The 13565-nt window shown below is 37.9% G+C and overlaps 1 protein-coding gene across 1 annotated transcript; it reads left to right on the top strand.

Annotated features, from left to right (window-relative positions):
- Positions 1-550: 550 nt before the first annotated feature.
- LOC131927546 (beta-1,3-galactosyltransferase 1-like) lies at positions 551-12146 on the top strand. Its single transcript, XM_059283251.1, has 4 exons — positions 551-631; positions 752-962; positions 11359-11721; positions 11764-12146. Exons 1-4 carry the CDS (start codon positions 551-553, stop codon positions 12144-12146), a joined length of 1038 nt encoding a protein of 345 aa, XP_059139234.1.
- Positions 12147-13565: the final 1419 nt, after the last annotated feature.

The raw sequence follows: 13565 nt of genomic DNA, 5'->3' as shown, positions 1-13565 counted from the left end.
TTCCTAAATTACAGATAACCATGCTTAGTCTACGCTACCGCCCACCATGATCGACGCTAACTACAGCTGCACCATGAGTGCTAAATACGACGTCCTGATCTTGGCAATGGACCACAAACTGGTACAGACAACGTATATGGCGTGGATGGACATTAGTCTTACCAAGTAAAGGTATGGGCCTACTTGGATATGATCAATATTAAACTATAGCCATAGCTTTGATCTGCAATGACCCTTGTTCTGATTAGTAATCACGGTGACTAGAAACGGCCGAAATTCAACGAAGGTAGTTAAGGTTAGAAAGAATATATCTACACCAAACCGTCATTTCCGAATGAATATTCATACCAATGCTAGGGGGAATTAACATTTTTTTCACAATAAGAAACATAAGGCACGCATATACATTTTCACAGATAAATTTATTTGCGAAAGTAGGAAACTACTCAATGATAGAATGGGACAAAACTACTGAAGCTTCAGATTGGAGATCTCCCAAAATTTCAATAACAGTAAAGTTGGTTTTACTGAGGTGGTTCCAAGAAATGCAATGGACAGGTTCAGCCCTTGGGACTGCATTAAGAATAGCTACGTGTGGTTAGCTGGTGGTTACGTCATGGGCAAACACCAAGTAGGTGCTGGTAAAGTAAATATTAACCTAAATTGTAACGAAGTAACTGTCACTAAAATGTAAGTCTTTATATTCAGGTATTTGTCGCAGATTCTTTAACAGAAAAACTCGAATCCACAGGTTTTAAGAACATTCGTCAAGTCATATAAAGCTACATTACAAGAGTTGCTCAAAGCCAACATGTCTAGTACAGACAAGCAGATCATTGGAGCGATGTACTCACCAGAGTTCCGGCACAAGCAGGAGTTGGACATACAAGGGTACTCGTGTGTTGATGGACAGTTTGGTCTTCACAACACCGACGCTCAGTACTTTTGTTTGAGTTATGTTTGTAAGGAGGCGGCTGAAAAGGCTAAAACAAAACTTCTGTTTTCTTGGCTTCTGCAATTATATTGGTTTTCCGTGAACTAGTTAAGTTTCATACTATAGGTTCTTTCGTTAAAAAATAACTTGAATTACAAATTATTTTCCATGACTTGATTAAAGCACACTTGGGGCACAAATGGTCGAGAAGCCTGGATGAAACTCTGATCGTGTGAGATAAATCTTCTAACGTTCGTGTTAAATTATTAGCTTTGTAATCCGTCTATCAAAGAAACCGATGATAAAACATATTGTCAAGCTACGTTCGACAGGCTCTTGCCTCTACTTTCGTGTTTAATCGCCTTTACGGTGTGTTTGGTCATTGATCTCACAAATCCCGTTTTTTTTATACGCATACGTGATGTTAAGCCGTGCTTTTGTAGTTCGTTAGATTTGTAATTAGGTATGTATATTCATCTGACGTATAGAAACGTATAGAAACATATTTTTGTAGAAGATCAGTTAATAGATTCTCATTAATAAATATATTATATTTTATTCTAATGAGCTCCTCAAGAATTAAGTTGAGAAAGCTTAGACCTAACACCACTCGAAACCTTTGTTTTAATATCATTAAAATGCGGAACGTGAGGTTTATTAAAGGTTATGAATTCGTGCTTTTTCGTCAGCACGAAGAGGGTTACACAAAACAATTACAAGATTTTAAGAAAAACCATGAAATGCATTAACATTCACATTTCGAATTATATTTACGTTTCCTTGATTTTACACCAAAAAAAAAAACGTTTTACATTTGCAATTGTTAAAATGTTTATTAAATTTTAAATATTTTTAAAATAATCATTTCTTCATTGATCAACTAATAAACAATGCGCATTGTTTACACAGCAATACGCTCAAATACAGTTTTGGTGATATACACAACATCAGACAATAGCAAGAGGTAAAAATTCAGACAAACTGCGAGGGGTAAAACTTAAGACAAACGGCTAGAGATAAAACATCAGTCAAACGGCGAGAGGTAAAAAAAAAGTTTTTACTCGTACAATTTAAAAACGTTTCGGATAAAAAAAAAGATTTAAATTAACCATTTGAAAATATCCAAATTAAAAAAAAATCAATGCACCGATAAAACAAAACATTGATACTTCTTGATGTGCTCACTTAAGAGAATATAAAAGCAAACACATAAAAAGACAGCTGGGTTGACTTGTTCTTAATTCATCATGACTCAGCTTAAAATCATTTCCAAAACAAAGCCTGCTTGTATACAACACAAAGTTGAGGCTCAAAACGCAACAAACAACAGCAGGTGGCTTTATGTTGTGGTTTCTTTTGTTCACATATTTTGTGAAACAATCGAAAGTTAGAATTAAAACTGGTAAGTCGTGTTGGCATTACAAGGTTATTGCTACAGAAACCAAATACTAAATCATATAGATATATTTTTAAAACTGTGGATACTGTCATTACAAAAGATTTTGTCACCCTCATAATTCAAATTACGTCATCTTTCTCGCAATACAATCACAGGAGGTGAAAACAGTACCAACAAAGATGGCTGAAGTTTGAAAGTTTAAACAGTACACTCAGCTTCTTTAATTTAATGAATAGGTCCTACACAATTATAATTTAAAAGACAATTCTTTCTCTCAGCCAGAAACAAAATAGAGAGGAATTGTTATCTAAAAAAAAAAGGCGGCATGAATAATATACAAGACACTACAGTTAACACGATGTAGTAAAATCCGATGTTTAAATAATGCTTATTAATAACTAATTTAAAAGCAACTGAATTTTAATTGTACATTATAATTAAGCTATACATTGGTATGTTAATGTAATGATATTCAGATCAGGAAAATACCACGGCATAATAAAGGAAACAACAACAATAAAAACAAGAGAAAACAACACTTCTTTTACCAAGTATGTGCAAATGGTAATTTGATGTAGCCACTGTGAGTCTTTTAAGTTATTGCTTATGACACTGGTAATGTAAAGTTAAGAGGTGTACACACATAGGAAACTATGTTATCTTAGGATACTTTCGTTACTTGGATGCTTAGTTCATTTTATTATTTGGTAAAATAATCAATTCCCTTGTATTCGGTTGACCAACTATTTGTTATTTGATTAATGTGGACAGCTTAATAACTCTATTTTCTTTTAAACTTGAAACCGACGATACACGTGGATTTTGAAAGGAACAACAAATCGATCTTCGAATATAAATATGTCACAAGATGCACGCGAGAATGAGCTAATTGAAGTCACAAGGTCAACACGTGATAGAAGACATAACACATCCGAACGACCCCAGAGGCTACACAGTGGTTTGGTACAACATTTTAGAGGTATGGGTGACTAGCGCAGTGGAAGTGGAATTATTGTTATATGGCAAGATACGCCCAGGGGCAAGGCTGTAGCAGCCCTCCATGGGGGTTAAAGTGTTAATTTTTGTCCAAGTTTACCAATTGTGTACTAACCTGTTCAGTGTGTTATACTCTTCTTTTAACCCTTCTTCTGTTCTGCAAGGGCTACATAGCTGGTGCTATTGCTTCCAACAATTTAGACTTTATGTAAACATTAACTACGAGATTTAATTTTAGGTTTCAACTGTTTATGATTTGTTAGAATAAGTATTTGTAAAATATAAACAATTTTAGATGTCGATTAATAAACTGATGCTGAGATGGTTGACCGTCGAGTTTCCACTTAAAATGTCAAAGAATTTGAAATTATCAAAACAAACATCTTTAGCCGAAAGACACTTGCTGGAATGCAGTTTCACGATGCCCAGTTTTACCGAATGGAATTTTGCCCGAATGCGGCAAACGCCACAATATACCAAATGCGGCCAATGTCACGAGGCTGGAGGCCGTTTGCCCAAAAAAACAATGTCAATATTTAATTGAATAAAATATCTTTATTCTTCAGTATATGAAAAGGTTGTTTTGAGTGTCCTTTCATCCTTTTGATCAACGTTTTGGTCGACGTGTTTCAGTAGTTATAGAAGCTATGTAGACGTCATGACGTCTCGCAATATTGAACAAAAGCGCTTCCATTTGAATGACCTTATTAAGCATATGTTGGTTGGTGATCATTTCACAAAAGAGAGAGGCAAATTGTAGTCGGAGGATTTTAAAATTAAAGGTAGTATCCATTTTTTAAATTTTCTTTTAATGTACCTTGTTTAGATAACGTTTTAAAGAATTAAGAATTGTAGGTGTTTTTTTTTTAAAATACGTAACAGTATGGTACTTTTTTCTTTAATAGAAAAAAAACATTTTCACTTTTATATTCATATACGTATGACTGTAAATGTGTACTTGGAAATATATAATATACATTTATTTTCTGTATTTTAAGCTTAGAATTGTGTTAATTAGCAAAATGTACAATTGAGATATACCAATATTGTGAACTTTATTTATTAACTTTTTTTCCTGGCAAGTGGCTTGTGGGCATTTTACAAGCTTTTATTAAAGAGTTGTATTTAACTTGCTCATTGTGTGTATGTGTGTATGTGTATGTGTGTGTGGGGGGGGGGGGGTTGTATGTGTATGTATGTTTGTGGCTATGCTTTCTAAATTTAAGCCACTTCACATTGTCCGTCTGAGCTAACATTCGTCACAATGGTAGAGGTTGAATGATGAAACAAGCATGCTAATTTTAATTGGAAAATTTAATATTTAAAATGAATTAAAAATTACTAATTTCAATACTAAAAGGGGAGATAAGATACATTAATACTCGAGATCTATTGATAACAAGATCGTTGTGGTTGAACTCAGTTTACGGATCGCTGATTTCGTTTACAGTGTTTCTTCCATACTTTTTACTTTTGGGGGGGGGGGGGGGCACTCGATATTTTCGGTTGAAGGGGAGTTGTTAAATGACACTAGTAAAAGTATATTTTTACTATGTAAATTCCATCTCGTTCGGGGGGGGGGGGGGGGCTGCAGACTTTCTTCGGGGGGGGGGGGGGGTGGAGCCCATCCGAAGAGATGCCTGGAAGAAATTATGTTCGTCGACCAAAACGAAATTAGGGGCAGGTAGCTCAGTTTAAAAAATCGCAGGCTACTGGATGGATTTTAAAGCAACATATTCTATTCTTAGCCTACACAATGACAGCAAAATGGAAAACAAATCACAAAATATTATTTTTTTAGGAACTTTTTTATTACATTTAAAAATCACACAGTCAATTGAAATGATGGACAATGAAAATTCATCTTATATGTTATAGGTTGTACACCTTTTAACGATATCGTTATTACAAGGAATAGTCCTACATCTTGTATAAATGAACGCCGTGGCCTTTTCTTTTTATTTTTTGTCATACCAGAAAATACTTTTGGTATGGTTACACCAATCTTTATTATTAATTATTATTCCATATTTTTGTCCATTATTTTTCATTTGTGATATTGTGTTGTGATTTGTGATAATACTAAAATAATTTTCCTTAAAATAAGGCTATGGCTATGGCTATGGCTATGGCTATGGCTATGGCTATGGCTATGGCTATGGCTATGGCTATGGCTATGGCTATGGCTATGGCTATGGCTATGGCTATGGCTATGGCTATGGCTATGGCTATGGCTATGGCTATGGCTATGGCTATGGCTATGGCTATGGCTATGGCTATGGCTATGGCTATGGCTATGGCTATGGCTATGGCTATGGCTATGGCTATGGCTATGGCTATGGCTATGGCTATGGCTATGGCTATGGCTATGGCTATGGCTATGGCTATGGCTATGGCTATGGCTATGGCTATGGCTATGGCTATGGCTATGGCTATGGCTATGGCTATGGCTATGGCTATGGCTATGGCTATGGCTATGGCTATGGCTATGGCTATGGCTATGGCTATGGCTATGGCTATGGCTATGGCTATGGCTATGGCTATGGCTATGGCTATGGCTATGGCTATGGCTATGGCTATGGCTATGGCTATGGCTATGGCTATGGCTATGGCTATGGCTATGGCTATGGCTATGGCTATGGCTATGGCTATGGCTATGGCTATGGCTATGGCTATGGCTATGGCTATGGCTGTGGCTATGGCTGTGGCTGTGGCTGTGGCTGTGGCTATGGCTATGGCTGTGGCTGTGGCTGTGGCTGTGGCTGTGGCTGTGGCTATGGCTATGGCTATGGCTATGGCTATGGCTATGTCTATGGCTATGGCTATGTCTATGTCTATGTCTATGTCTATGTCTATGTCTATGTCTATGTCTATGTCTATGTCTATGTCTATGTCTATGTCTATGTCTATGTCTATGTCTATGTCTATGTCTATGTCTATGTCTATGTCTATGTCTATGTCTATGGCTATGGCTATGGCTATGGCTATGGCTATGGCTATGGCTATGGCTATGGCTATGGCTATGGCTATGGCTATGGCTATGGCTATGGCTATGGCTATGGCTATGGCTATGGCTATGGCTATGGCTATGGCTATGGCTATGGCTATGGCTGTGGCTATGGCTATGGCTGTGGCTGTGGCTGTGGCTATGGCTGTGGCTATGGCTGTGGCTGTGGCTGTGGCTATGGCTATGGCTATGGCTATGGCTGTGGCTGTGGCTGTGGCTGTGGCTATGGCTATGGCTATGGCTATGGCTATGGCTATGGCTATGGCTATGGCTATGGCTATGGCTATGGCTATGGCTATGGCTATGGCTATGGCTATGGCTATGGCTATGGCTATGGCTATGGCTATGGCTATGGCTATGGCTATGGCTATGGCTATGGCTATGGCTATGGCTATGGCTATGGCTATGGCTATGGCTATGGCTATGGCTATGGCTATGGCTATGGCTATGGCTATGGCTATGGCTATGGCTATGGCTATGGCTATGGCTATGGCTATGGCTATGGCTATGGCTATGGCTATGGCTATGGCTATGGCTATGGCTATGGCTATGGCTATGGCTATGGCTATGGCTATGGCTATGGCTATGGCTATGGCTATGGCTATGGCTATGGCTATGGCTATGGCTATGGCTATGGCTATGGCTATGGCTATGTCTATGTCTATGTCAATGGCTATGTCTATGTCTATGGCTATGTCTATGTCTATGTCTATGTCTATGTTATGTCTATGTCTATGTCTATGTCTATGTCTATGTCTATGGCTATGGCTATGGCTATGGCTATGGCTATGGCTATGGCTATGGCTATGGCTATGGCTATGGCTATGGCTATGGCTATGGCTATGGCTATGGCTATGGCTATGGCTATGGCTATGGCTATGGCTATGGCTATGGCTATGGCTATGGCTATGGCTATGGCTATGGCTATGGCTATGGCTATGGCTATGGCTATGGCTATGGCTATGGCTATGGCTATGGCTATGGCTATGGCTATGGCTATGGCTATGGCCATGGCTATGGCTATGGCTATGGCTATGGCTATGGCTATGGCTATGGCTATGGCTATGGCTATGGCTATGGCTATGGCTATGGCTGTGGCTATGGATGTGGCTGTGGCTGTGGCTGTGGCTCTGGCTGTGGCTGTGGCTGTGGCTATGGCTGTGGCTGTGGCTGTGGCTGTGGCTGTGGCTGTGGCTGTGGCTATGTCTATGTCTATGTCTATGTCTATGTCTATGTCTATGTCTATGTCTATGTCTATGTCTATGTCTATGTCTATGTCTATGTCTATGTCTATGTCTATGTCTATGTCTATGTCTATGTCTATGTCTATGTCTATGTCTATGTCTATGTCTATGTCTATGTCTATGTCTATGTCTATGTCTATGTCTATGTCTATGTCTATGTCTATGTCTATGTCTATGTCTATGTCTATGTCTATGTCTATGTCTATGTCTATGTCTATGTCTATGTCTATGTCTATGTCTATGTCTATGTCTATGTCTATGTCTATGTCTATGTCTAAGTTTATGTCTATGTCTAAGTTTATGTCTATGTCTATGTCTATGTGTATGTCTATGTCTATGTCTATGTCTATGTCTATGTCTATGTCTATGTCTATGTCTATGTCTATGTCTATGTCTATGTCTATGTCTATGTCTATGTCTATGTCTATGTCTATGTCTATGTCTATGTCTATGTCTATGTCTATGTGTATGTCTATGTCTATGTCTATGTCTATGTGTATGTCTATGTCTATGTCTATGTCTATGTCTATGTCTATGTCTATGTCTATGTCTATGTCTATGTCTATGTCTATGTCTATGTCTATGTCTATGTCTATGTCTATGTCTATGTCTATGTCTATGTCTATGTCTATGTCTATGTCTATGTCTATGTCTATGTCTATGTCTATGTCTATGTCTATGTCTATGTCTATGTCTATGTCTATGTCTATGTCTATGTCTATGTCTATGTCTATGTCTATGTCTATGTCTATGTCTATGTCTATGTCTATGTCTATGTCTATGTCTATGTCTATGTCTATGTCTATGGCTATGGCTATGGCTATGGCTATGGCTATGGCTATGGCTATGGCTATGGCTATGGCTATGGCTATGGCTATGGCTATGGCTATGGCTATGGCTATGGCTATGGCTATGGCTATGGCTATGGCTATGGCTATGGCTATGGCTATGGCTATGGCTATGGCTATGGCTATGGCTATGGCTATGGCTATGGCTATGGCTATGGCTATGGCTATGGCTATGGCTGTGGCTATGGCTATGGCTATGGCTATGGCTGTGGCTATGGCTGTGGCTGTGGCTGTGGCTGTGGCTGTGGCTGTGGCTGTGGCTGTGGCTGTGGCTTTGGCTGTGGCTGTGGCTATGGCTATGGCTATGGCTATGGCTATGGCTATGGCTATGGCTATGGGTATGGCTATGGGTATGGCTATGGCTATGGCTATGGCTATGGCTATGGCTATGGCTATGGCTATGGCTATGGCTATGGCTATGGCTATGGCTATGGCTATGGCTATGGCTATGGCTATGGCTATGGCTATGGCTATGGCTATGGCTATGGCTATGGCTATGGCTATGGCTATGGCTATGGCTATGGCTATGGCTATGGCTATGGCTATGGCTATGGCTATGGCTATGGCTATGGCTATGGCTATGGCTATGGCTATGGCTATGGCTATGGCTACGGCTACGGTACGGCTACGGCTTAGAAAAGCGTGGGTCGCTTTATTATTTGTTAAAAACCTTACTAGAATTTATTGTGCGACCCACGTGTTTTTAGTTATTTAAATAGCAGTTTATTATTGAGGATCGTATTTAAAGAATCATATCTATTTTCTCCGTTTTCATCATTAAATAATAGCTTATAATAAAAACGTTTTTATTCCTTTTTCAGTACTTTAAATCTTTCAATACAATAGGGTTGCATGGCTACAAATAATTATGCATTAACTCAACACGAATAACATGCGTAAAATAGTAAAATAAATAGTACTACTTGAAATAGGAAATTTAGAATAAATAAGCATCCTATTGGGTAAAAAATTATGACGTGTTACATTGTCTTCGCGTGTTACATTGTCTTCGGGTATTGAACCTCGTGCCAAGTTTACAAGTAATTGGTAAGAAGTTGTTTAATTTTTATCAGCAGTTTTGGCCCATCAAAAGGAAGCAAGCTAAGTAAAAGCTTGTAACTAATATGACCTAAATAAAGAAACATTTCAGCAGCTTACGTTTTAAATATCAATTTTACGTTCAATAATGGAGATCAATAAGAAGAGAGTGAACACAGTCGCTAGTAGGTTACTTACTGATGTCGATCATTCATGCATGTTTAAAATGGTTTTTCCCATAAGCACGTGTTTGTAATTTTGTTCTACTTTTTTTTAAATGTTGGAATCTGATGGACGAAAATCGAGAAAATATTTAAATTATTTAGACACATGAGATTATTTTTAAATTTAACGTTGTATCCATTGCACTGAAACTATTGTCTTTGGTATATTGATAACTATGCAAAAAGCTTAAAGAGGATCCATTTATATATATATATATATATATATATATATATATATATATATATATATATATATATATATATATATATATATATATATATATATATATATACATACATAAACATTCAAACAAAGTATTGGTACAATGGACAGTGGGGCAAAATCAAAGATACTAGGTATCGGGAATAGTTGGGAGACGGGGTGGTTGTTGAATAAAAATATTATATTGCTATCCGGCCATTGAAAATGTTTATACCTATCTCGTTTGGGTTACAGAGCATATATTTTTTGTTTTTACTTTAATGTCACAATCCTCACAATTAGTCCTGTCTATAAATATGTGCTATTTATTATTTTTTTATAGCACGCCTGTTTCATTAATCAAACAAAAAACAACTGTGATTTGTGAAAGAAAAATAAGTCGCAATGCATTGGAATGTCTTAAGGTAAGATAACTACCCGAAACCCTTTACTGAAAGTAAATGTGGCATGACATAAGGCTGAATGTCATATAGGCATCATACATTGGAATGGTTGTATGCATCGATAGTTTACTATTAGAAATCAGTATGTCTATAAGTTTGACTAATGTAAGTATGATTCCAAAGTTGGTCTGCAGATCGCTCATTTATTACTTAAAAAAGACGAAGACAGTTTTCTTAACACACCCTAACTTGATCACAACCAAATCGAGACTTTCTAAGTCCTACACAGATACACATCCAACCATTATAACAAACAAGAGAAGACTAGGATTCCAAAGTTTCTAACTCTATCTTACAGGCTTGATCACTAAAAACACTTCTACCTCCCTCATGTCAAAAAACAAAATGTTCTGTCTCAGTCCATCAAAGCCAGATCAGGGACCTATGTCCTAGCCTTAGCCTTAAAACAACAGGGTATCTCTTTACTTGTTTCCACACATCTACATCTCAGGTCAGGTTGGTTGGGGACCTATTTCTAGAAAAATGTGCTGTCCTCAGCTATCGAGCCTCATCTGCACGAGGGTTCGAACCATGAGCTTCACCGACTCGACCACACCGCCTGGTTTAAGATGGTAATTTTTGTGATAATTAAAATTTTAAAGCTCATTTTGAACATGCTCTACTGACACACGTTTCTACCTACTCCTTTCAGAATGATCTCCTTGGGTATCCGACCTCGGCTTCAATTCAAATATGTGAAACTTAGCTTTGCTTTAATCTTTGCCTGCGGCATTGCTGCTTTGATCAACAATACATCTAAAAGAAGTCCCCTATCCGTATTCTCAGTGTGAAGTATCAATGCAATCTGGGAGTTAGAGCGTAATATTACACAAAGAGTATGGTTCAACCAAGTGAAAACAAACCAAACAAAGCCGAAAAACGCCACAAAATCACCGCCAACTTACAGTGCGCAAGATCTCAAGAAATTTCCGTTCCTTAATGAACCAGTCATTAACTCACATAACTACAAATATATCATCTCTCCCAATGTTATTTGTGAAGGCCGCGACGAAATAGAACTATTCATCGGTGTTGCAACGCGCTTTGATAACTTCAAAGGTCGCCAGGCGATTCGAGAGACCTGGGGTAGTTATGCTAACGTCAGCTCCCATAACTCAATTCTAGTTTTTTTCATTGGTCAACCGGAGCCTGGATACCCAAAAGCAAGCTTAAAACAGAAATTACTTCTTAAAGAATCAGCCAAGTATGGTGATATTTTGCAGGAGGATTACTTGGACTGTTATCACAACCTAAGTCTAAAATCGGTATCTATTATCAAGTATGTTTCTACTTACTGTTCAATGGCAAAATATATCCTCAAAGCGGACGAAGACATGTATATAAATTTCAACTGTTTAATTGATAGTTTGAAAAAACAATCAAGTTAAAAAAAACCTAAACTACAAGCTTTTGTGATGGGAACAAAATACGTCAAACCAAAACCACCCCCAATAAGGTCTACTAAATCAAAGTGGTACATATCTAAAGCTGATTACCCTAAGAGCAGATATCCGGATTATGTGTCAGGTGGGGCCTACGTCATGTCTACACAGGCGTCATGGCTGCTGTTCGAGGCGTCCCTCAGGTTGCCGTTGTTCCGGTGGGAGGATGTGTACGTCACAGGGATGTGCTCCAAGAAAGCTGGCGTTGAGGTCATAGACAATGATCGATTTACTTACGAAATGTATGATGTATCAGACATGAGGAGTCGAATCTCAGGGCATCCTTACACACCGACGGAGATGCAAGAAATGTACAGTGAACTGAAAAGTGATACAAGTTGTGAATAAGAATTGTATAACTGAACAGAGTTAAATTTTTTTATAGTTTTGACAAGAAATGTTATCTAAAAAACAGTTGTACCTAGTTTTTACTTTTAGAACTTCGTAAAAGGTCTGTAGGGGTGGGGTAGGGAATTTCAAAGTCGGGTGATTTTGATAATATTGTGATTGTCTCTTGACATCGCTGTTAGTCTCAGCACATAAATCTTTTGAGATATTCTTTGCTGCGTGTATCAGTTTCCATTCATGTTAAATTGGTGTACAACAAACCACGTGGAGTGGCGTATCTAGGTTTTTTCAGTAGCCATACGTATACCTATTTATGACGCTCATTAAATCTAATATATGCGTCGTAGTGCTCATTGGGAAGCACCGGGTCGCATGATGTGCTTGTTCGGTTTGACCATTGAATCAGGCTGTAGCATGGACCGTATTAAAAACCCTACAGACTTTATTGCATTGTCGAGCAAGCAATTGAGAGAATTAACTCATAAATAAACTTGAACTTTGAATTTTGTGAGATATGCATCCCAAAAAAATGGCTCAAGTGTCGTAAATTATATTTAGTAGGTAGGAATTTCGGGAGAGAGCAGGCAGTTATAAGGGAGGTACAGGTCGTTAGGAATGGAGTAAGTAGATTCAAAGTCGGGTGATGTTTGTAGCGATTTAAATTTATGGGTGCTAAATGCCTGTCTCAGAAGAGTTAAATTTTAAGTTTATTTAGTGGTTAATTATCTCAATGGCTTGCCCAACAATGGAATAACGCTTTTAGATTATTATTCCGAATGGGTCCTGTTCGATCCCTCCCCCCTCCCCCCGACCACACTATACACTATTAAAAAACTAGGGATCTTATTTTTTTTCTTCTGTAGAAAATACACTGGGTTTTCATTTGATTTTTTTGTATAATACAGTTCAATTTTTATTTTTTATTTTTTAAGAACGAAAAGGGCCCTAGGTTTCTTGGGACTCTATGCATTACTTACACTAACTTTACGGTAGCTATGCCGCTAGACACACGAGTCGTGTTTAGATATGTTCGATTTCATTTAGACGTAGGTGAGCAGCTTATTTGGGATTTCTGCACAAAGAATTTTTTTTTCATTCTTACAGACTTTGTCTTTAGGCACCTTGAACATCAGTATGTGCACGTGTTGTAGACCCAATTTCTAAAATTAAATTACGTAGAGGATTGCTGTTATACGTGTTTAGTCAAATAATCCAGAAGCAATTTCAGCTTCATTTTAAAACTCTGGCCAACAAAATTCAGGCCGATCAAATGGCTGCTGGCCAGCAAATAAAATGGGCCTAAATATGGGCACTCATAGTGTATTGTAGTAATGTTTTCTTTTAGAACAGCGTGAATTCTTTGTCCTATGTAGTAGTGTGTTACTGGGTGGTAGTGTGGCTGTTTTCTGTTTCTATTTA

Source organism: Physella acuta, unplaced genomic scaffold (assembly GCF_028476545.2).
Source record: "Physella acuta isolate Inbredline_101_S28 unplaced genomic scaffold, ASM2847654v3 ptg001415l, whole genome shotgun sequence".
Lineage (NCBI taxonomy): Eukaryota > Metazoa > Mollusca > Gastropoda > Physidae > Physella > Physella acuta.
Note: the sequence above shows the minus strand (reverse complement) of the source record. Positions and strands in the feature narration are given on the sequence as shown.